Source organism: Gadus chalcogrammus, chromosome 1 (assembly GCF_026213295.1).
Source record: "Gadus chalcogrammus isolate NIFS_2021 chromosome 1, NIFS_Gcha_1.0, whole genome shotgun sequence".
Classification (NCBI taxonomy): Eukaryota; Metazoa; Chordata; class Actinopteri; order Gadiformes; family Gadidae; genus Gadus; species Gadus chalcogrammus.
In genome coordinates this window covers 3719718-3744162 of record NC_079412.1, presented here as the reverse complement: position 1 = coordinate 3744162, position 24445 = coordinate 3719718, and the positions used below count along the sequence as shown (strand labels likewise).

Below are 24445 nucleotides of genomic sequence, written 5' to 3'. Positions count from 1 at the left end.
TTTTCCCTCTAATTTCGAAAAAGGGTATAAATAAGAGAGGTGTTTGACATCATTTTATTTATTTATTTTATTTATTTTTTCCACGTTATAGTCTTCTCTAACACTCTAGAGGAGCATGAAGTCCGACTGCGACAAGTCCTTGAACGCCTAAAGGATATGGACCGAAACTGTCTCCAGAGAAAAGTTTTTCCAAACGTCAAATACCTGGGTCACATTGTGTCCCAAAATGGAGTTGAGACAGACCCAGGGAAGATTAAGCTCTAAAAACCTGGCCATGGCCGAAGAACCTCAAAGAGTTTAGATCCTTTCTTGGATTCTCTGGATACTACCGAAGGTTCATTCAAGATTACTCGAACAACACTAAACCTCTAGATAATCTCAACTCAGGGTACCCCCCTCTCTGGAAAAGCAGCAGCAAAGTAAAGGAGAAGAGCGGTCAGTGCTTCCATCCCAAAGAGTCTTTCGGTGAAAGATGGACTGTGTCCTGTCAACAAGCTTTGGAGACCCTGACTGAAAAAAATAAAATATTGCAATAAATGCATTTATTCTCACACTGTGCGGCTTCCCTCCACATGCACTGAACAATCAGTGCATGTGGAGGGAAGTTCTCTTGCATTGGGCATAGAACTTTGACACCTCTGTGTCACGCACCCCAGTTCCCCATTAACTAAACATGCACTTACCCTCCTTCCCTGAGTTCTCAGTACATTGCAGTGTAAAGAATCGACATCTTAAACAATACAATAATATCATATGTACGGTAGTAAAATGCTCAATACTTAATTAAACTGATTTAAAACAGACATAATAAACCACCTGTGCTTGATGATGAGATGAGCCATTTGTAATCATAGAAAGATATGACTCCCACGAGCACAATGACAATCTAATGATAATAAGCATGCATTCAAACTAATGACAACCACTTTCTGTGACGAAGGAAAACATTCATGAAGGAGGCCGTGTTTGATTCTGACTGTAGTACTAACTAGTTAACTTTAACCTTAAGTTAGTATAAGTAACGTTAGAGAAAGAATGCAGGGGGCTTCTTTCCCCCTTGTGGACGTCATATAGCCCTCCCCGTCTCTTCCTCTCAGGATGATGTGAGCCAAGCGGTGTGAATGAGTGACATGTGAATGTGTCCGCACCTTGGCCTTGGACTCATTGACTCTGTGTCCTCCTGCTGATTGTTCTTGGTTGTGGTCCATCATTTATCTGTTTCCCGCCTTTTTTCCTGCTCACCTGTTCCTCGTTGTGCTGTTACTGGCCAGACTATTTGGTACCCTGTGTTGTTAGTGCCACCTTGTCCGATTGTTTTATACCTGTTATGCCTTGCTCAGCATCAAATACATTTTTTTTAACTTCCTTCTGCTTTGGGTTCAGATTTCAGATATACCTGAAAGAAGGTAAATCAGGGTGTACGCATTGGTTGACCTTTCCTTCAAATGGGCCAGATCCTTTAACCATATGCTAAATAAATGAATACGTCTTTTACCTTTTAGCTTTAGTTGTGACAATACTGAATTAACCTTAACATATGAGTGGACTGAGAAATAGATTAAGGTCATTGAATGGAGGGAGATAACAGTTTCAGTCTGTGAATCTATTGAAAATAGATTTCCAACGTGGATTAGTTAGTGTGTAAGTGGAATATCTGTTGATTAAAGTGCTGAAGACCAGGGTTAAATTCATATGTTGGTTGTTTTTCCACCATAAAGTCAATGTGTGCATATAATGTCAAATATAAAATCCCACCATCATAATTGAAGTCCTTCTTATGTTGGTGATTTTTGAAACATAAAGTCGTCATGTGAGTTTAATGTAAAATATTAAATTTGATTATTCATAGAGGCTGTCTTTGTGATGCAGTGGTAAGACCTTCTGATTGACCTGTTGGAGAGAGACCCAGTCTTGCTTAAGTTGGTTGTTTTCAAACATAAAGTAATTCCGGTAATATAATGTGAAATATATTCTCTCTCCATTTCCCCACAGAAGGTCAGAGACAGTACCGGATACATGACATCATTACGCTTACATCGTACATTACTTTTAGAATGGAAATAAACAAAGCAGGAATTGAACATTGGTCTCTAGGGGGTTATCCCACAGTGCTCTCCATTGCACCACTGCTACAGGGACAACGATCAATGAACAATAACCAATAATCAATAATCGAATCAATAAAGAGGTTATACATGACATTCCAATGTATGCAGTGCATTTCTTTCTATCTTCGTTTGTTACCTCAAGGCAGAAAATAAGGAAGGGCGCCGGGAACACCTTAATTTATTTTTAATTCAATTTATTCCCTTTGAGGGCAACCAGCCGCCATCGGTCAGTGTGTGTGTGTGTGTGTGTGTGTGCGTGTGTGTGCGTGCGTGCATGCGTGCGTGCGTGCGTGCGTGCGTGCGTGCGTGCGTGCGTGCGTGCGTGCGTGCGTGCGTGCGTGCGTGTCCATTAACCAGCTACACATGAATGTTATGTATTTTGAGGGTTCGCTAAGTCCATGATGTCATAGCTGACCACTAATTCCCTTGTCAGCCAAATAATCAGTGATTTATTAAATTGAAGTGATTTTATACGTGTTTCTTCTTTGACCGAGGGGAAATCTGACGCATGCATCTCCAAAAAGATTACCAGAATGCCTAACCAGTGTACGGATTTCTGCAGTCCAGATGCACAGGAAAGAGTTCTAGTTCGTACAAGTATTTGTTCTGCCTAATGACCCTCAGCCCAGCCACGTTTATGGAGCTGAAGATTAGACCGATGGTTTGACCGGCTCTATAAATGTTTAACCCGCTATTGGGATATATGCAAGCCCTGAGTGTGATACCTCCATCCCCTGGTTCTGTCCACACATCTGTGTGCTGAGTCCAACTGATCCACAGTGACAGAGACATGAACACTGCACTCAAAGAACTGGTAGGTGATGGTTTAAGGTGTCTTATTTCACAAATGTCATATGCTAAACATCATATCCTATCCTAAAATGATAGTTAATTTTCCTTTTTTTCTTTAAGATTTTGAATTTTTCTTTTAACTTGTTTGCACTGTTGAGGATACCTGAAACAAACAATTGGCTATTAATCACTGATTTTAATGTGTTCATGACAACACAATTAAAAGCAGGCTGTAAAGGCACTTCACACTTTACACAGATTTTGTGTGCTCCTTGTAATTTGCGATATAATAAAATAATTTCCTGAAGCTAAATAAGAGTAAAGAGGTTTTCCATCATAACATGTACTGTTATGATGGCATGTAAGCATCATAACAGTAGAAATGTCAACATTTCTTACTCATAGAAAGCACACCAGCAGGCAAAAATGTTTAAAAACAGTTTAAAAGCTAAAGTTAGATTGATAGAATTAATGAAAGAACCTTCATATTATTTTGAGGTATGAGTAGCCTACTTGAATTCAATACCATCCACATAGCAAATGTACCCAGTAACTAGTTTGCCACAAACAGTGTAAAGCCTGTGATGTTGTGTGAAGAAGTTGTCTAATGTCTTTGTCTGTTTCCCAGCTGCAGTACAGGAGATTGTACCTTCTGTCTCTGGTACTGGGAATAGGAGGATCCTTTCAGTATGGAATCCAGGTTTCTATGATGGCTTCTGCAGCAGAGGTAGACACATGATTTAAAACAAGTTAATGTATTGTATTATGTATGTATAATTTAAATACAGTTGTATTCATGTTACATTAAGTCACTCTATGCAATTTACTTCAAATTAAATCGCAGTAAGTGACATAACATTAACTTGCTTACTTATCATTAGATGAATCGACTACCCAAACAGCTGTAGATGATGTTATGTAGGCTAGTATACAGCTGTAGATAATGTTGTGTGGTAGTTTACAGCTGTAGATAATGTTATGTGTGGTAGTTTACAGCTGTACATAATGCTATGTGGGGTAGTTTGCAGCTGTAGATAATGATATGTATGGTGGTTTACAGCTGTATATAATGTTGTGTGGTAGCGTACAAGCTGTATATGATGTTATGTGTGGTAGTTTACAGCTGGAAATAATGTCATTTGTGTTAGTTTACAGCAGTAGATAATGTTATATGGGGTAGTATACAGCTGGATATAATGTTATGTCAGGGCAGTTTACAGCTTTAGATGTTATGTGGGGTAGTTTACAGCTGTAGATAATGTTATGTGAGGTAGTTTACAGCTGTAGATAATGTTATGTGGGGTAGCTCACAGCTCCAGATAACGTTGGGTGGTACTATACACCTGTAGATAATGTCATTTGTGGTAGTTTACAGATGTAGATCATTTTATGTGAGGTATTTTACAGCTGTAGATAATGATATGTAGTAGTGTACAGCAGTAGATAATGTTATTTCTGATAGTTTACAGCAGTAGATAATGTTATGTTAGGTACTATACAGCTGTAGATAGGGTTATGTGTGGTCGTTTACAGCAGTAGATAATGTTGTGTGGGGTAGTTTACAGCTGTAGATGATGTTATGTAGGCTTGTATACAGCTGTAGATAATGTTGTGTGGTAGTTTACAGCTCTAGACAATGTTATGTCTGGTAGTTTACAGCTGTAAATAATGCTATGTGGGGCAGTTTACAGCTGTACATTATGTTATGCGGGGGTATTTTACAGCTGTAGATAATGTTATGTATGGTGGTTTACAGCTGTATATCATGTTGTGTGCTAGCCTACAGCTGTATATAATGTTATGTGTGGTAGTTTACAGATGGATATAATGTCATTTGTGGTAGTTTACAGCAGTAGATAATGTTATGTGGGGTAGTATACAGTTGGATATAATATTATGTAAGGGCAGTTTACAGCTTTAGATGTTTTGTGGGGTAGTTTACAGCTGTATATAATGTTATGTGGGGTAGTTTACAGCTTTAGATAATGTTGTGTGAGGTCGTTTACAGCTGTAGATATTGTTATGTGGGGTAGTTTACAGCTCCAGATAATGCTGGGTGGTAGTTTACAGCTGTTGATAATGTTATGTGGGGTACTATATACCTGTAGATAATGTCATTTGATTTGTGGTAGTTTACAGCTGTAGATAATGATATGTGAGTTGTTCACAGCTGTAGCTAATGTTATGTGTGGTAGTTTACAGCTGTAGATAATGTTATGTGAGGTATTTTACAGCTTTAGATAATGTTATGAAGTAGTGTACAGCAGTAGATAATGTTATTTGTGATAGTTTACAGCAGAAGATCATGTTATGTTCGGTACTATACAGCTGTAGATAATGTTGTGTGTGGTCGTTTACAGCAGTAGATAATGTTATGTGGGGTAGTTTCCAGCTGTAGATAATGTTGTGTGGTAGTTTACAGCTGTAGATAATGTTATGTGAGTTGTTTACTGCTGTATATAATGTTATGTGTGGCAGCTTACAGCTGTATATGTTATGTCCGGTAGTTCACAGCTGTAGATAATGTTAGGTAGTAGTTTACAGCTGTAGCTAATGTTATGGGTGGTAGTTTAAAGCTGTAGATAATATTATGCAACGTATTTTACAGCTGTAGGTAATGTTATGTAGTAGTGTACAGCAGTAGATAGTGTTATTTGTGATAGTTTACAGCAGTAGATCATGTTATGCTAGGTAGCATACAGCAGTAGATAGTGTTATGTGTGGTAGTTTACAGCTGTAGATAATGTTATGTGGGTTAGTTTCCAGCTGTAGATGATGTTGTGTGGTAGTTTACAGCTGTAGATAATTTAATGTGAGTTGTTGTACTGCTGTTGATAATGTTATGGGTGGTAGATTACAGCTGAATATAATGTAATGTGGGCTAGTTTACAGCGGTAGATAATGTTATATGTGGTAGTTTATAGCTGTAGATAATGTTATGTGAGGTATTTTACAGCTGTAGACAATGTTATGTAGTGTACAGCAGTAGATAATGTTATTTGTGATAGTTTTCAGCAGTAGATCATGTTATGTTAGGTAGTATACAGCTGTAGATTGTGTTGCGTGGGGTAGTAAACTGTTTACAGCAGTAGATAATGTTATGTGGGGTCATTTCCAGCTGTAGATAATGTTATGTGTGGTAGTTTACAGCTGTAGATAATGTTATGTGAGTTCTTTACCGCTGTAAATAATGTTATGTGTGGTAGTTTACAGCTGTATAAAATGTTATGTGGGGTAGTTTACAGCTGTAGATAATGTTATGTAGCAGAGTTTTCTATGATAGAATGTCAATGTTATGCTATATGATAAATACTGGATGTATTTTATGATAGATAGTTGATCTATTCTCTGATAGAAAGTCGATGTGATATTTTATGATAGATAGTGGATGTTTTCTATGATAGATAGTGGATTTAGTCTATGATAGATAGTCGATTTGATATTCTATGATTGGTAGTGCCTGTTTCTATGACAGATAGTGGATCTCTCATTTGAGTGCCTACTCCTACAACATATTTATTTTATCTCAAACTATTCGTACATTGCCAACCGTCAATAGCTCAGCGAGTAGAGCACAATTCTGCAAGGCAGAAGGTCCATGGGTCGAATCCCACCAGGTACCTAATATGGTCGGAGGAAACAGCTTGTGGATGGTGTACTGCTGAGCAATGGTCTCCCAATAGAGTGACTGTCCTTGTAATTATATGGTGTGTTTGGAACTGGGCTAGCTTTGGGGCAGTTGGCTGTATTATACTGATCTACAGTGGAGCTAATTCTAGCCAGTCCCTCCAGAAAAACGTGATTATGCGATCCCATAATTCACCGCCTAATCAGCCAAAGTCTGCATATTCATGCGGGCCCCATATTTTCCAATATGCCGCACTTTCACCGCATAAATTGCTGATTTCTGCGCAAAATATGCAGGGCTTGCATGATTTCATAATCCCTGCATTTTCGTTGCAAAAAAGTCACATATATCTTAGCAGAAAGTTGAAAAATGTTGTGTTTATTTCACACAAGAGCAGCCATTTCCCCATGTTGCCATGGGAACGTTATGAAGTGACGTAATTACGCAACGTGAACGTCATTGAAAAGCAGAATTTTTCGCAAGTTCCCACATTTTCCGCAAGTTCCCGCAATTTTTGCAAGTTCCCGCATTATCATTGCATAAAATTGCATAAATATGCTGCATATTTCATCGCATTTTTTAAGAAAACGTGCCGCATAATCAAGGATTTTTGGCCGAAACATTCACAAAAAAACGCCGCATTTTTCTGGAGGGACTGGCTAGCAGTCTGGTCTGAGAAATGTCACGGATTAAACTCACGGTTAAGGTTTGACTACTTCCAGCAGTAGGGTTTTGCTTTGTCTTAATTAACAGGGCCCCACCACTAGGGATGGGAATCGAGAACCGGTTCTTGTTCAGAACCGGTTCCGAGTCAACCGATTCCTTGGAATCGTTAGCAAGCCTGCTTAACGATTCCGCTTATCGGTTCCGGTCGCGGCAAATGCGTCGTGACGTCACACACACGCTGCTTTGATTTGGTTCAGAACGCAGCAAACATGTCGCCGCCGAGGAAGAATCGCATTGTGCGTTCAAACCAAACGCGACGGGGCGACAAGATCCCATACAAAGTGAACGTAGAGACGCGTATAAGGGCGAGTTTGTCGCGGGAGAAAACCGGCGACAAGTTTTTGTCATGATGACAGCCAATCAGCGTTCAACAGCGTGATAACTGAGTGACATGTGTAACGTAACAGCCAATCAGCGTTCAGCCTTCAAACTCAGTGCAGTGCAGTCCGGGTGAACCGCGGAATGGAGGAGAAAGTGATTGTTGCAGTTTGCGACTCCCGGATCTCTATAATAGTATATAATATATGATAGACTATATTATAATTGTATATATAATATCACGGCCAACAGCTCTGTCACCTCCGGATGGCCGTAGCGTGGGGAGCTCTCATAGGGATTGGGCTTCTCGGGGTTTGTTTACCGGCATTGCTATGGTTTCCGGTCTTGTGTGTTCCAACGGTTTATTAGGTAGGCCCATCTAATAAATCTCTGTCTAATCAATGCTTCATTTTGTTTATGTCAGTTTAATTTTGTTACAAGTTGAATGCAAATGAGCACTGTTAGAATTCCAAAAGGCACAAGCTCTTACTTGGCTGTTTTCAGTCTGTGTTTTTAGTTGTATGGCACATAATGATGGCATTTGGGCTTAAAAAGCAATATATTTTTTCGTCTAGACCAATTGATTTGAAAATGTACAATTTCCTAATACTAGAAGCACTTCTGATCAGATATTAAAGAGATGTAATGCAAACAAACACATTTATACTTATTTTCTCACCCAATGAGAATCGATAAGAGAATCGATAAGGAATCGGATCGATAAGCAGAATCGGAATCGGAATCGTGAAATTCTTTTCAATTCCCATCCCTACCCACCGCACACTGTGAGGAAGCAAATAGAAGGGTCGAGTTATGACTATGGCTCTATAATATCAAATGACCTCAAGTTGTCTCGCAGAGTGACAATCACTGTTGGGAAGGTTACTTTAAAAAAGTAATTAGTTGTAGTTTCTCACTACTTGTTCCAAAAAATGTTACCTGGGAAAGTCAGCAACCGATAGCAAGAGGTTTGTCCTGCACTTCAAGTAGCCTATTATCTTTGTAACAAAAGTAAACAATATAAAGTCTGCTTAAAGGTTGGGTATGGGATTTGCGAAACGCCAGCAGATTTTGAAAATACACAACTCAAATGGTCCTACCCCCTCTCCTTCAACGCTGACTCTGACTCCACCCATTCCAAGTACCTAGACGCGCAATCATGCACGAGCGCGAACAGAGATGCGCGAGAGCGAGCCAGGCTAGCGTAGGTTTTTGTTTAACAACATGGCACTACATTCAGCTGTAAATTGCACCCAGTACCGCGGGAAGTAGGGGTGCTGGGGGTGCTGCAACACCCCCTGTCCGAGGCCCTGTCTTATCACAGAAAACGATCATTTCTAAAAACTCCGGCCAAAGTGGAGATTTCTGAAAACGCCGGTTATGTGTTGTCGTGCCAACGGGGAGAAACGGGATTTTATGTTCTGAAGCGTCACATTATGCACCAGGAAATGCTTAACGTCATGTGAGCGCCCGCTGTACCGTATTGGTCCGAATATAAACACAAACCCCATTGTAAGACGACCTATATTTGGAAAAAAGATTTGAAAACCAGATCTTGTTTTTATGAATAAATAAATTGTATTCATTTAAATAATATACGAAAATAAAAAGGCATAGAATAAAACACTGCATTGCCACTAAACAGTAGTGCAAATAGGCCGTACTGATGTGTACACCAAAGACTATTCCTGACACTCCTCTGCCCCGCTGTGTTCGCTCTGGCTGTGGTCGCTCCGAACTGTTTCGGCACGTGGCAAAGCGAGTCGTCCAAGGCATTTTGAGACGCAGCATTTATTTAATGCTCATATGACCTAGTGCTGAAAAAAGGTTAGATGAAAAAGTGTGAGGGGAGCGGTGGTGCACTAAACTTGTTCTGTGAGCAGCTGGATGTGAACCATGGTGTGAAGGAAGTGAACACGCCGATCGATTTTCATGATCAAGTTTTTTTTTTCCAGCACCCCCTGCTGAGAATACGTTCCCGCGGCTATGGTTGCACTAGATGTTATAAACATTAACGGTCACATAAATCATTACTATTTTTAGAAAATGTATGTTTGTTTCATATAATTGTATTGGAAGTCCTGGTTTTCACTAGGGTTGCCGCGGTGTGGACATTTTCACACCGAGTAATACACTCGTCTCAACACCGGTATTACCGAGTATAAACGGTATCAACTTTGAAACTAGGTCAACCGCCACACAAGCATCGGTTTTTAGACCCTTCTCGTCCTTCAGTTGCCACCAACGTTCGAAAGCAGCGCCTAGGATTATTCTTGATTTCAGTTTTTCTCTTTCAGCGTTTTTATTATCAATTACTCTCTGAAAAATAGTTTTCCTTCTCTTTGCTGGTGGTGGTTGTGGTGGTGGGGATGGTGGCGTCTTGTCTGCCATGGAAATTGTCTTCTACTGCTAGGTCCAAATGTGGATTAACTAGTTCCAGTAGCTACCGCAGGATAACAACAAACAGGAGCTTGCTCTGGGTCACGAGCTCTGGGTCACGAGTACTGCACGAAGGGGTCGCGCGCGGGGCGCGGGGGAGGGGGAGTGCAGTACGACCGTTTGATTTACGTACTTACTGTCCAATGCAACTCGGTGGCAATGGAAATGATTGGCTGGAGTTTTTCGAGCCCTGCCCGTTCCACAGATGATTGACTTGTTTAATTTTCATGTCAGTACTTCTAACTCAGTGGCTGTAAGCGGGTTATGATAAGGATTTCAAGTAATTTTGCAAAAATGGCCAAAAAATCGAATTCCATACCCAACCTTTAACTCTATAGCAAATTAAATCATTTCAAAGTGTGTGTGTGTGTGTGTGTGTGTGTGTGTGTGTGTGTGTGTGTGTGTGTGTGTGTGTGTGTGTGTGTGTGTGTGTGTGTGTGTGTGGCGCGTGTATCCTGGCTTGTGTGTTTGGCTCACTGGCTCCGATTGGCTACCATGAAAAATGGCTCTGCCTTAGCCAATCATAATCGCTTAGCTCGTTGTTTAACCCACCAGAGGGGTATTCCATCAACTATCAAGCTAAAGGCAAAGCCGGGCTTATTTCGCCAAGCCTCGCTACTTTCAGCTAGAGTTGCGTTCCATTAACCTGGTTTAAGGGAATCTCCGCTAAGTAACCATGGCATGTAATCCGACCAAACTAACCTGGTCGGTACCAGGCTAACTGTCAGGCTTACTAGAGTGGTGTTTCAGATAAGTCCATCTGTTGGAAACAAGTGTACCATCAGAAGGTTCTGCCAAGCCTAGTCCTCTCGATTTTGTCATAAATGAAGTACAAACAGCGTTTATTTTCACTAAGGGTACAAGATTAAATTATGCAAATTAAATAATTAAATGAATTGCTATCTATTGTTATCGTGGATTTTTTTAAAAGAATCATTGAATCCATCATTACTAGCCTGAGCAAGGCGCGGCTGAACTACGTTGATGGAATGGCTTCAGCCTCAAGTGGAAGTTGGCGTTAGTTCTAACCGGGCTTAATCAACTAAGCGCCGCTTTTGTTAGCGACTTTGATGGAATACCCCACCGGTCTCCTCACTAGCAGTTTGTGTGTGGAGCCAGGGGTGTGTTTGGATTATGCAGTTATTCAATTAATTCATAGTAACGCACCGCATTTAACGTTCAGTAACGTTAACGGCGTTGTAACGACGGAAACAGTAATTAGTTAGATTACCCCGTTGCTGAAAAAATAACGTGACAATATATTAGTCCAACAACCACAAAAGACCCAGAGCTTCTAAATCAATGTCCCCTTTTTTGATGACTAACGGTCACATTAAACCTAGCCAGTACCCGTATCTACAACTTAGTCATTATTGCTGCATCTAGTTGATCAAGTTTTGAAACTAGCGCAGCAGATTCACTTCGATTTGGGTTTTCTCATCAAAGTCTGAGGCTATTTTGTAATTGTCATTGATGGCTTTTGTGAAGTCTGCCTGACAACTTCATCCAGTAATGCAGAGGATTTTAGAGTGTGGCTGATGAAATTGTCTTCCAGCAATCGGTTGAGGCTAAATGTATAGAGACTGTATCAGTTCGAACAAAGAGTTGACGTCCTCACAGCAATTATCGATGCTGTAAATACCTACAAAACTAAAACTAATTAGTGGGTTTTCTTTTTTAAGTGGGTTTTGATGCCATTGCAGCCTACTTGCTTGAAATGTTGCTTGCATTATCATAACTCAGTTTGACAAGTCAGACCCCAAGTCTCGCACCACTTGAATTAGAGCTTCAGCCAGCCTAAATCCTGTGGGGCTGTGGATGGGCTCAAACCGATGATTCTCTCCACTACTTTCTAGTACCATCTGCACTGACAAAGAGATAACAAAAGGCCAAACCCTTGGCTTGATTGTGGCTACCGCCTCCCATTCACTTTGTATTGGAGGCGTGTTGGACACTTGCTTGTGTTGGGCAAGGGATTGAGGGAAGGCTCGATCCTGGGTGATCCCGAGCCCCTGGGCACTTGCCCCGTTGCCCATACGGAATTTCCATTTATATAGCCAATAGATATCCGTTTCTGGCTTTGTCAATAATGTAACCTATTAGTCGATACTGGTCCAATGTTTGTTAAATAAATACACATCAAAATGTGTACTAGCTATTTTCATCTAAATTATACATTTGATTACACCCCACACATTTTAAACATGTGCAACAATGAGCGACCCTATTGTTCACCCCAGCACGTGCAGAGCTTCGTGAACGATACGTGGATGGAGCGCTACGCGGCCCCGGTGGACGCTTCCACCAGCATGCTCATCTGGTCCTTCGTGGTGTCCGTGTTCAGCCTGGGCGCCTGGGCGGGCGCCGTCCACAGCGGCAGCCTCCCCGTCACCTATGGCCGGTGAGACCCACCATCCACTCAAATGCAAAGCATGGCGCCGCGCGCACCCACACCCAGTGAGTGTCAACACTAGGACCACACGCACAGATTGTGATCATCCTTTCTATGCTCTTTTCTTTTTAAGGAAAAAAGCTCTGCTGTTCAACAACGTGGTGGCGGTCGTGGCTGCCCTGCTCATGGTCTTCTGTCGCATGGCGAGGTCCTTTGAGATGATACTGCTGGCCAGATTCCTCTATGGCTATAACGTTGGTACGTTTCACCTCATCAATCATTGTGTCTACATGAGGGCCTACAGCAGGGCAACATCTCAATGGTATGTTCCATCATGTTGTGACTGCATTTTACATTGAGATGTGTGTGTGTGTGTGTGTGTGTGTGTGTGTGTGTGTGTGTGTGTGTGTGTGTGTGTGTGTGTGTGTGTGTGTGTGTGTGTGTGTGTGTGTGTGTGTGTGTGTATGTGTTTGTATATATGTGTGTCTGTGTGTGTGCATGTGTGTGTGAGTGCGTGTATGTGTGAGTCTGTGTGTGTGTGTGTGTGTGTGTGTGTGTGTGTGTGTGTGTGTGTGTGTGTGTGTGTGTGTGTGTGTGTGTGTGTGTGTGTGTGTGTGTGTGTGTGTGTGTGTGTCCCAGGCCTGGGATTGAGCGTGCACCTGATGTACTTGGGTGAGTGTGCCCCAAAGAAACGAAGAGGGTTTCTCACTCTCACTGGGTCCATCTTCATAGCTGCTGGGAAAGTCACGGGACAGATCATCGGACTCCGGTGAGATGATTATCAAAAGTGCCAAAAGTGCTGTGAGGTCCCAGTTCATCTCGGCTTTGTTACTTTCTCTAATGTTCTTCTGTTGTTGTGTATCTAACGGTGTCAGTGTTCACTGTGGTTGTGTATCTAACGGGTGTCAGTGTGTGTTGTTTTGTATCTAACGGGTGCCAGTGTGTTGTGTATCTAACGGGTGTCAGTGTGTGTTGTTGTGTATCTAACGGTGTCAGAGTTCACTGTGGTTGTGTATCTAACGGGTGTCCGTGTGTTGTTATACAATTACAATTAGGGCATTTGGCAGACGCTTTTATCCAAAGTGACCTACATTGGTTAATACACACATTGACACACCGACAGCAGAGTCAACCATGCAAGGCGACAGCCAGCTCCTCAGGAGCAGTAAGGGTTAAGTGTCTTGCTCAGGGACACATCGACACTCTACAAGACGCATTACAAGACAACCGCTATACCTCCTGAGCTAAGCTGACCATGTTGTTGTGTATCTAACGGGTGTCAGTGTGTGTTGTTGTGTATCTAACGGGTGTCAGTGTGTGTTGTTGTGTATCTAACGGGTATCCGGTGTTGTTGTGTATCTAATGGGTGTCAGTGTGTGTTGTTGTGTATCTAACGGGTGTCAGCGTGTGTTGTGTACCTAACGGGGGTTCCCTGTACTCAGAGAGCTGCTGGGCTCGGACAGCGCCTGGCCCTACCTGCTTGCGTCGAGTGGCGTCCCGGCCGTGGTGCAGTTCGTCAGCCTGCTGTTCTTCCCTGAGTCGCCTCGCTACCTCTACATCGACAAGGGCGACACGGAGGCCAGCAAAAAAGGTGGGTCGCGTGAAGGGATGCTCCTAACGAGGGGATTTACATGAGTCATCACGTTCTGCCCTGCTTGAGGGAGGCTGAGCTGTGTCTCAATGCTGATCGCGCCTCATTTTCTTGATTTAAAGAGATGACCAAGCCACACTAAGAGATGTGGGCAAGATCTCACACAGTGAAAGTTTGTCACATTTTAACTCTCCCCGAGTTGACTTTTTTTAATTGACATTTTACTGAAGAAAAATGTACTGATTTAAAGTATTGTGTAGTATTGCATATCTATGACCCTAGCCACCAATTGACGGCTCCCATCTGATGGCTCCCAGCTAACACACCATAATAAGGCTTGTGTCAACTAGACATAATAATCCACAACGATCTGATATTTGAAATTACATTTTCATTTATAACTGTGGTTATCGCAGAGCTATATCCCAGAATATATGACCCTAGCACAAATCCTAGTGAGTCGGAGCAAAGGTGTCCTAAGAACATTGTGTTGATCTATACCAGGGGTGCCCAACCAGTCGATCGCGGTCTACCAGTAGATCGCCGATAGATCCCAAGTCGATCGCGAGGGGTGAAAAAATAAAAAATAATAATAAAAAATAAATAAATAAAATAAAAATAAAAATTGCGCGGGACATGTACGTGCGGTAGCGCATGCGCTGTCAACAGTAGTTGAAAGCCGTCAACAGTAGTTACGCAGTCCTAAACGTTGGCATGGCTGAGGGGAAACGAGTTAAGACCTACCATTTTCACCCTGAGTGGGAGGAAGATAATATTGATTATTGTTGAGAAGACGCCGTGTGCAGACGGAATGAAACCCCCACTGAAGTCCGTAGGTCCATGATACAAACCACCACCACCCCCCCCCCCCCCTCCACGATACAAACCACCACCACCCCCCACCCCCCCCCCCCCCCCCCCCCGTTGAAGGTAGGTTTGACTGGTAGATCTCGGGAGGTTGGCTACTTGAAAAGTAGATCTTGGGTCGGTTGGGCACCCCTGATCTATACCGTTTATACCTCCTCCTCATCTCCTCATCGTCATCCGCTTATCCGGGGTGGGGTCGCGGGGGGAGCAGCTCAAGCAGGGGGCCCCAGACTTCCCTTTCCCGGGCCACATTGACCAGCTCTGACGGGGGGATCCCGAGGCGTTCCCAGGCCAGTGTTGAGATATAATCTCTCCACCTAGTCCTGGGTCTTCCCCGAGGTCTCCTCCCCACTGGACGTGCCTGAAACACCTCCCAAGGAAGGCGCCCAGTGGGCATCCTTACCAGATGCCCGAACCACCTCAACTGACTCCTTTACCGTTTATACCATACAACCCTAAGTCCAACCCACTGGCACTGATCTGTAATAGGTCTGTAGTGTCAGTGGGTCCCACCCCCTAGGCGGGTTTGAAAATGAGGAGTGTTTGTCGTTTTTTAGAGCCCCCCCCCCCTTATACTTCCTGCTTTAAATGACGCAAAAATCATCACTTTGTGTCATTTAAAGCAGGAGGTGTTAGAGGTAAATACGGATTTCTCCCGTCTCAGGGGAAAATGATGGAATGATGCAAGACCATTCAAAAATATGAATGATATTTCAAACAATACAAAGCTTAATGCAAATGGTTGAAGTGTCCCAAGATGGCACTCTCATTGGTTCATTGCATGTTACGCCCAAAACACACCTACGGGTAATTAAGCTACTTCAGACCAACCCATTTTAGATTTGCGTTGGTCGCAAGAGTCATTTATCCGCCAGTATAATACCAAAGCTACTTGCGTTTCGCTTTTCACACTTGGGTTTCATACCGTTAAAATAGGGCCCTAGGTGTTTCAACTAGGCTCTTAAACAAAACTACACCCCATTTGTTAATTCCCTTGTTAATCACTAGTATGGTAGCCTTGAGATGAGGATCATATTATTTGTAGGATCATCCAACTATTCCATGTAGTCCATGCCCTCCATGATGTTCTTGCACTCCAGGAAACACAGTTCCTGGGGGCTCAGTGCTGCTCCATTCTCTGGCTTTATCTGAGGCCGGTTGAAAGCTTTCTCCGGGTAAGCTGCTGTGATCTCCAGCTCGTTTCCACAGCGCTGATCCAGCTATTTAATGGCTTGGTTGTATCCACGATCAGCTGACATGTGTAAGCAGCTCTTGACCTGATCTTTAGGTTCTCCTCAGAAAGCACAGCTTTTCTGCCCTCCTCTTAGCCCTGGAGTCAACAGCTCACACTGAGGACCTGAACCGTGGGTCTCCGTGGAACAGAGGAATGTCTCTTTGGGGTAAACGAGATGATGGCAGGTTCCTCACAGGCTGCGCTGTGATGTTTGTCGGTCGCTGCGTCACTCTTCAAGCGTCGCCCCATTATCTGTGGGATGCTGCAATTGTCTTACGGCTGCTGGGATGGCCTGTGTACTCACCTGAGTGTGAGTGTGTGTTTAGAAGTGATGTTTACTTTAATCTTCCCCTTTCAAAGCTTCACAGTGCCTGGTGCAGGATCTCACCAATGTCGTTTGGGACCTGAAGCATGCACTGGCCCAATCCCAATGTCCGGACTCACGGATTCACAGGCTTTGCTGCGCGTTCCCGCAAAATTATTATTAATTATTCCAGTAACAGGTTTCCCTGTGTAAACCTGCATATACCAGGCGTAGCTGCCTCTGGCATCACATGCTGCCCAGATCTTGATCCCATACTTGCCTGGTTTGCTTGGGATGTACTGTTTGAATGGACGGCGACCTCTGAAAGGGACCAGGCGCTCGTCCACTGTCATCTCAGGGCCTGGATTGTTCATCAGCGGTCGGCGCTCCACCCACCTGTCCCAAACGTTCCTGATGGCAGCCAGTTTGTCGTCTCACCAGCTGAAAGGTTGTGTAGCTCTGTCATCAAATCTGATAACTCTTGAGAGGACATGAAACTGCTGCAGGGACATAGTTGACCAGAATATAGGCCTCCCTGACACTGCATCCCACAGACTTTTTGTAGCCTCATTGTTGGACCGATGTACTCCAGTCTGAAAGGGGCTCACGTGGGGTGGAGTGTGGGTGTGTGTGTGCGTGCATGAAAGTGCGTGCATGTGTGTGCATGTGTGCGTGAAAGTGTGTGTGTGTGTGTGTGTGTGTGTGTGTGTGTGTGTGTGTGTGTGTGTGTGTGTGTGTGCGTGTGGTGGTGGATTTGTGGTTGCGTACTATCTGATGGATGAACACAATCTAGGGTCACCCATTCAATTCCTATGGCGGTTATTTTTGACCGGGAACACCACAGGTGTTACAAAGTTGACTAAACAACTCAACATTTAATGAAAGTAATGATCAGCAATTGTATATGTTCAAATGCCTAAGGTGGAGGATATCATAAGCCCTCGAGACAAATAAATGTAAAACACAATATTTATGATTGATCGAAATGGAAATCGGTCAGATTTGACCCGAAAACGACAGGAAGGTTAAACATTGCCAAGGTAACATGTGCTCTCGTGAAGTGCTGTCCCAATCCCATAAATACCTGTCTGAGCCCATGTGGCCTCACACACTCACTCGCTTAAGTAAATTAGCTCCTCAGATCAATTAAGTCCGTGAGACCTTCGTCCTCCGGGCTCACTTTGGGATTTGGCCACTGTGTACTTGTACTCTACTTTGGTACACTGTGTATATCAGCGTTGGATTCTGTCTAAGCTGTTCTGAGCAAGAGCTCTTCTTTCTCAGTTCTGAGCCTGCTTCTCTTCTAGTGCAGCCAGTGTAGTTCCAATGGCTGCCTTGTTGGCTGTTCCTCTGAGGTGTACTGAGGTAGTGATGAAAACGGAGGAATGCATACTGCTAATCCTTTCTCCATCAGCTGACCTGATGGTCTTAACACAGCAGAATAGAGACACTACATTATTGTGCTGACCTTGTGCAAAGCTTAGCAACCTAAAACCACCTGTCAGTTACTTCGACCAACTCATGGAAGTCTCTTTTAGGCTCAAACCGATAATCTTAATCTGCATTTCTTCCTCATTCTTGAGGAACAGTAGAACTGATTCATACAGATTTCAATGAATACCTTTTAAAACTCTTCCAATAATTGTTCAATGGTCCTTTACGTTTCTATCATCTGCTTTGAGATGGTTAATCTCGTCCACCTTTTCAGTCTACTGTGACAGTTTAGATCCCCTCGCTTGTATACACTTACTCAACTTTGCTTCATGGCCTTTTGTTCTGTGTGTGACTGCCCTCTTGCGGTCAGTTTAAGCATTCCCCCCCTTCAGGCGTCAAGTCAGACTCAGTTTCCTCCATTGCAAGACCACGTCCCCGGTGAGGTGGAAATTAGAAACATAATTTCCACTACGATATATAGCAGTCTAACACTTTGACCTCGATAATCAGTTGACTTGCAGCATTGCTTTATAAAAGCCCAGAAACATTGAAGAGAGCGGTTTGGGGAACTAGCTTACTGCCTCATCAATTATTTAATGGAGCTAGATTTACTGAAATCAGACTGTTGCACATTTCCTCAGAAAAAAGAGCCATGCGATCCACAAGTGTGTAAGCAAGTAAGTAAAGTGCAATCTTTTTTAAAGGATTGGCATCGTTAAACGGGTTCAAACGATGTGTGTGGAAGCAGATGCACAACATTTGTCTATCGAAAACATGTGCAGACCTAAAAACAGAATCATTGACCAAAGAAAGGATGGGAACCGCTTGGTTTAGATGGTGTGTAAATGTTAGTTTAAATGTTTGTGTGCCAGCCCTGCACTGGCTCTGGCAGGAGGACGACCTGAAGCAGGAGGAAGATGACATGCGGAGCGAGAGGGAGAGCGTGCAGGGGGAGAAGGCCAAGACGGTGCTGGACGTGCTGCGCTCCCGCTGCGTGCGGTGGCAGCTCCTCGCGATGGCCATCCCCTGCGCGGGGGTGCAGTTCTGCGGCAACAACGCGGTGAGTCACTATGGTTACTACGGGGAGCAGTTTGTACACTTTTGCTGCTGACAAGCGTGCGTCACTTGTCCCAGATTTAGCTCAAGCTCTAAATTGATACGCAAAATCTGAAGCTAAATTGTATAGATTGTAGCGACCGAGCAGGACTATGAGGGGGATTGCTGGGGAGTTTGTGGTGGGAAGGAGTTGCCCTAGTTCAGCCTGATAGGCCAGTTGGGATAGAGGGCGGGCACAGATAGCCAGTGTTTGGTATCGCCCTATTGTTTTGGGCTCTCCTCCAACCCCGTAGTTAGTTGTACGGAAAGGACAATAAAGCCTGCAGTTCTCCGGTTAAACGTCAGCCCCCTGTGTCCTCATCTTTGCACTAGTTAGCCCCCGCAGTGTCGGGCCGCAAACGCTACACTGGTGTCAGAAGTGGGATAGCCAAGCCTCCATTCCCCTCACACACGTGGGCTACCACCACTAGCTGCTACCGTAGGACCGAGATGGCTGAAGAAGAAATCGGAAAGTCCGACCTCTTCAACCTATACACCCCGCCGGACACACCAATGAGAAAACCAACTGATGCAAACCAAGTTGTAAGGAGAAAAGATGAAAAGTCTCACCCACCACTTGCCACTTTGCTGACTGAAGTCCCCGATTTTGTAGAGAAAAGCCCATTCCATGTTACCGCAACGGCTAGCGCCCCGTGCCCACTACCTCCGTCCGTTGACTGATCCCAATTGACTTTGAATGGGGACGGACGCGCAATGCATTGTGGATCCGTCCGTCCCGTTGGAGCCTTCGGCTCAATCAAGAAGTTGAAAAATGTTCAACTTTTTCGGCAGCGACGGATCCGTCATCCAATCAGATCACGTATGCAAATTTAAGCACTGTGACGCGACTCAGGCTCTGACGATAATGGAAAGTGGGAAAGCGGGTCATCTTGCATCGCAACAAGCAGGAAGAAGCGGGAAGAACCCGGCGAAGCGATTTGATTGGCTGACGGATGCCTCTGCAAAGACTACTCCCCCATCAGTCAGCAACGCCTTCCCACGTCCGTTGACTGACGGAGGTAGCGGGCATGTAGGGTAACGCCCCGTGCCCACTACCTCCGTCCGTTGACTGATCCCCATTGACTTTGAATGGGGACGGACGCGCAATGCATTGTGGATCCGTCCGTTCCGTTGGAGCCTTTGGCTCCGTCAGAAAGTTGAAAAATGTTCAACTTTTCGGCAGCGACGGATCCGTCATCCAATCAGATCGCTGTACGGTTGCGGATTGACGCCCCGCCCTCATGGGTAAAATCCTCAGTTTGTCGATACTCATGCTAATGATCATGTGTTTTCCCCGCGTGTGATTTGTTGACCATTATGTTAATTTTTATGTGCCTGTCCCCGGACGTAATTGGCTGCTGCATCGGAGGGCCGAGGATCTGGGAGGATAAAGCACGGGCGAGCTCAACATCCACGGCAGCTGGCCTTGGATATGAAGCTTGCCACATTGGGTCTTCGAATGGTTATTTGTTGGTTGATCGAGGTTCTTGTTAATTGCTACACGGGAACTTATCCCATGCTCTGGGCTAAACAAACAAATAAACAACTTCCAGTTAACCAAAGACATCTGGTTTTATGTTGCCATCCCTTCCCCTAGCGGGGGACGTAACAATCGCGTATGCAAATTTAAGCACTGTGACGCGACTCGGGCTCTGACGATACTGCATGGAAAGCGGGTCATCTTGCATCGCAACAAGCAGGAAGAAGCGGGAAGAACCCGGCGAAGCGATTTGATTTTAGCCGTTAGGGATTGACCTACCCCCACTGACATCCACCAGCTGAGATCTTTCTTAGGACTCGCATCCTATTACAGCCGCTTTGTGGCTGGGTTCTCTACTGTAGCTGCCCCCATGTTCATGTTAATGCGCAAAGACACACAGTACAAATGGGGACAGAATGCAGCCTTCCACGAGCTGAAACAGGCCTTATGTAAGGATCCAGTGCTGGTTGCACCAAACAAAGACTTGCCATTTATCCTTGACACGGACGCTAGCAACACAGGCCTTAGCGCTGTACTCTCGCAGCTGTCCCCTGACGGAGAGCGGGTTGTTGCTTAACAAAGTCATACCTTGGATTAGTCGGAGAGGAACTATTGTGTCACGCGCAAGGGACTGTTGGCAGTGATTGATGCAGTAAACCATTTCAAGCACATTGTCTGCGGCCTTCCATTCACCATTCGCACTGACCAGGCTGCTTTGAAGTGGCTCATATTCTTTAAAGAGCCTGAAGGACAAGTCGCCAGATGGATCAAACATCTCCAGGCCTTTCAGTTCACCATACAACACAGAGGTGAGAATCACACAAATGCAGACAGCCTCTCCCGCCGTCCGTGTGCCCCAGACTGTCACCACTGTAACCGGAAAGAAGAACGGGAGGCAGCTAACCTACAGACGGGGGAGGTGATCTGTCGAGCCCTATTACCCGAAGATGTTAGGGGATGGGCTGGACTGCAAACCGAGGACCCTGATCTTAAAACAGTAATGGGGTGGCTGGAAACAGACAACCCGCCACCCTGAGAAGATGTGGTGGCCCAGTCAGGGGCCTGTGGTCCCAATGGCCAGGGGTGGAGCTGCAGGAAGGTGTCCTGAAGAGGTGCTGGCATGAGCCAACCACTGGGGAGCCACGCTAGCAGGTGGTCGTGCCAAACGACCTCGAGGACAAAGTGCTGGAGGCACATACAGAGATCCCCCGGAGTAGGTCACTTTGGGGTGACAAAGACATTGTGACGGCTACGGTAGGCATTCTATTGGGACCAGAGCAAGAGAGATGTTGAGGACTACTGTCGCCACTGCAAGTCCTGTACCACTCGTAAAGGGCCCCAAGGTCAGTCCCGTGCACCGCTACAGCAGCACCGTGTCGATGAACAGGGTGGCAGTCGATGTGTTGGGCCCACTTCCCCGTACCAGCAGAGGGAACCGGTATGCGTTGGTCGCCATCGACTACTTCACAAAGTGGATCAAAAGCATACCCCCTACCTGACCAAGAAGCCACAACCGTTGCCAAAGCCTTGGTGCAAGGAATGTTCAGCCGCTTTGGAACACCCTCGGAGCTCCACTCCGACCCAGGGCGGAATTTTGAATCACAAGTATTCACCGCCATGTGCAGCCAACTTGGAATCCGTCACACAAGAACCAGCAAACTTCACCCTCAAAGCGACGGGTTGGTGGAGCACTTCATGCGGACCTTTGGCGCCCAAATAGCCCTCACCACCACTCCAGATCAGAGTGATTGGGACCTGCAATTACCCCTCATCCTCTGGAATCCACTGGCTGTACTCCTGCATTGTTGATGTTGGGCAGGGAGCTCAGAACGGTGCCAGAGCTGGCCTACGGACGGCCGCCCGATGCACCAGATGCCATGGCTGGCCCGGAGTATGCCAAGCAGTTACAGGGCCGCTTGGAAATGGTCCACAGATTCGCCAGACACCAAGCTCAGCAGGCAGGGGTTCGTCAGAAGCGATGCTATGACATGCACGCTAAGGGGCAGGACATCCAGGCTGAGGACCTTGCCTGGGTTTATTGACCTAAGAGGGTAAAAGGCCATTGCCACAAGCTGGACAGCAAATTGGTTGGCCCCTGCTATGTGGTTGAGAGAGTTGGCGAGGTTGTGTATATAGTCCGACTCGCTCTCAGGGACGAGGAATTGGAGGGGGGGGTGTAGCGACCCAGCAGGACTATGAGGGGGATTGATTGGGAGTTTGTGGGGGGATGGAGTTGCCCTAGTTCGGCCTGATAGACAAGTTGGGATTGAGGGCGGGCACAGATAGTCAGTGTTTGGTAACGCCATATTGTTTTAGGCTCTCCTCCAACCCTTTAGTTAGTTGTGCAGAAAGGATATCTTTGAATATAAATCTTTAATCTAAACCTAAATCTAAATCCTATATCTAAATCTACATCCTAACTCTAAATCTGCATTTTAAATCATAATCTTGCATGTAAATCTAAATATTACATCTAAAGATAATCTTGTATACAAACCAACCCCCCCCCCCCCTCTTAAAAAATGTTAGGCTACATATCCCTACAAAATAACTTTGTCACAGTCGACGGGCGCTATCGGCTCAACTTTATTATGTGCTGGTGTAACTTTAACTCTCAGCTGTACTTCTACGCCTTCGACATCTTCCGGGAAGCGGGTGTGGCGGAGGATAAGATGCACTACCTGTCCATCGGGATCGGGGCCACAGAGTTCGTGACTATATCGCTCTGTGTGAGTACTGCTCGTTCCTATACGCATGGAGGACCACGCAGGGGTCCTCCCTTGTTGACCGTGCTGTGGTTCAGTCTCTAGTGATCGAACGCGCCGGGAGGAAGAAGCTGATGGGCTACGGCTACCTGCTGATGGGCGTCACCATGTCCGTACTCATCGTCACGCTGTCCGTCAAGGTCAATATACAACAGTGGCTACTCCTTTGAGATGACAACGGTGTGATAGATGTTGTTTAAGACCTGTTCCTTGTGCCTGCAGGATTTGTATCCCTGGATTCCCTACGTCAACATAAGCCTGATATTCACGGTCATATGTATTTACGGACTTGGACCCTGTGAGTTATTTCCTGTTGATTATTCACCTGGTTCCTAATCATTGGATCGAGAAAGAAGTGTGAGAACAGCGTTGTGTGTTGTTCCAGCGGGGGTGTCCATGGCGCTGCCCGCTGACCTCTTCCTGCAGGCCTGGCGGCCCTCTGCTTACGTCTGCAGCGGCACCATCAACTGGGTGGGCATGTTCCTCATCGGGATGCTCTTCCCCTACATAGTGGTGAGCTGCTCTGTGTATAGAAACCTTTATGGATATCAAAAGGTTCTCCTAAATGATGCGAGTGTAATGTTAGTAGTTTTGTAGCTTTTCACTAGAGTAATGTGCATCACCATCTTTTCTCTCGTTTCCCCCTCTAGGGTGCAATTGGACAGTTTTGCTTCCTGATTTTCGTGGCCTACTGCATCTTCAGTTCGGCGTTCATGCTGTACTTTGTGCCCGAGACTAAAGGGAAATCGATGATTGAGATTGCAGAGGCTTTTAACAAATTGAATTACAAACACAAGCACACAGAGAAGGAACCTAATATGCTTCAAACTCAATTTTAATAATGTAAAATTTGTTGTATTGTTTATTTATGCCATTTTATTTAAGGTAATGTATTTAACAATTCCAAAGGAGAATTTGATTTCAAATAAAACAAGACCCAAGAAACAAGTTATTGACTTTTTTTACGCAAATTTATTTCATACCCACCTCTGTCCCAATAAAGAGACATGGGACTCAATAACAGAATACAAAAAACAATATCTATAGAAAAGTATGCTTGGATTGTATACGTCCAAAACACTTATAACAAAACATGTTATAAACATGTTACATTTCGAAGACAATCTTGCTGAGCATGACGAAAAGAGGTTAAGTTAAAATGTCTGCATGTGCATGTTTGTTTCATACAAGAGTGTCTAAGCAAGTTACTGTATACGTTTGCCTACCCTCCGCAAAAAGAAACGTTTTTTCTGTTGCTGCTCACAATCAGTA

The 24445-nt window shown here is 44.7% G+C and overlaps 1 protein-coding gene across 1 annotated transcript; it reads left to right on the top strand.

Moving 5' to 3' along the window:
- Window positions 1-2583: 2583 nt before the first annotated feature.
- LOC130404642 (solute carrier family 2, facilitated glucose transporter member 11-like) lies at window positions 2584-24392 on the top strand. The gene is made up of 12 exons (XM_056609527.1): window positions 2584-2922; window positions 3529-3627; window positions 12252-12412; window positions 12537-12661; window positions 13043-13172; window positions 13846-13994; window positions 18706-18893; window positions 23027-23137; window positions 23212-23313; window positions 23396-23471; window positions 23559-23686; window positions 23824-24392. The coding sequence occupies exons 1-12, from the start codon at window positions 2899-2901 to the stop codon at window positions 24010-24012; spliced, it is 1482 nt and encodes a 493-aa protein (XP_056465502.1). The 5' UTR covers window positions 2584-2898; the 3' UTR covers window positions 24013-24392.
- Window positions 24393-24445: the final 53 nt, after the last annotated feature.

Coding starts and splice junctions, on each gene's coding strand:
- LOC130404642 (XM_056609527.1), top strand. CDS start 2,899: ATGAACACTGCACTCAAAGAACTG. Junction 2,923..3,528: donor ACACTGCACTCAAAGAACTG/GTAGGTGATGGT, acceptor TCTGTTTCCCAG/CTGCAGTACAGGAGATTGTA. Junction 23,138..23,211: donor TCGTGACTATATCGCTCTGT/GTGAGTACTGCT, acceptor GCTGTGGTTCAG/TCTCTAGTGATCGAACGCGC.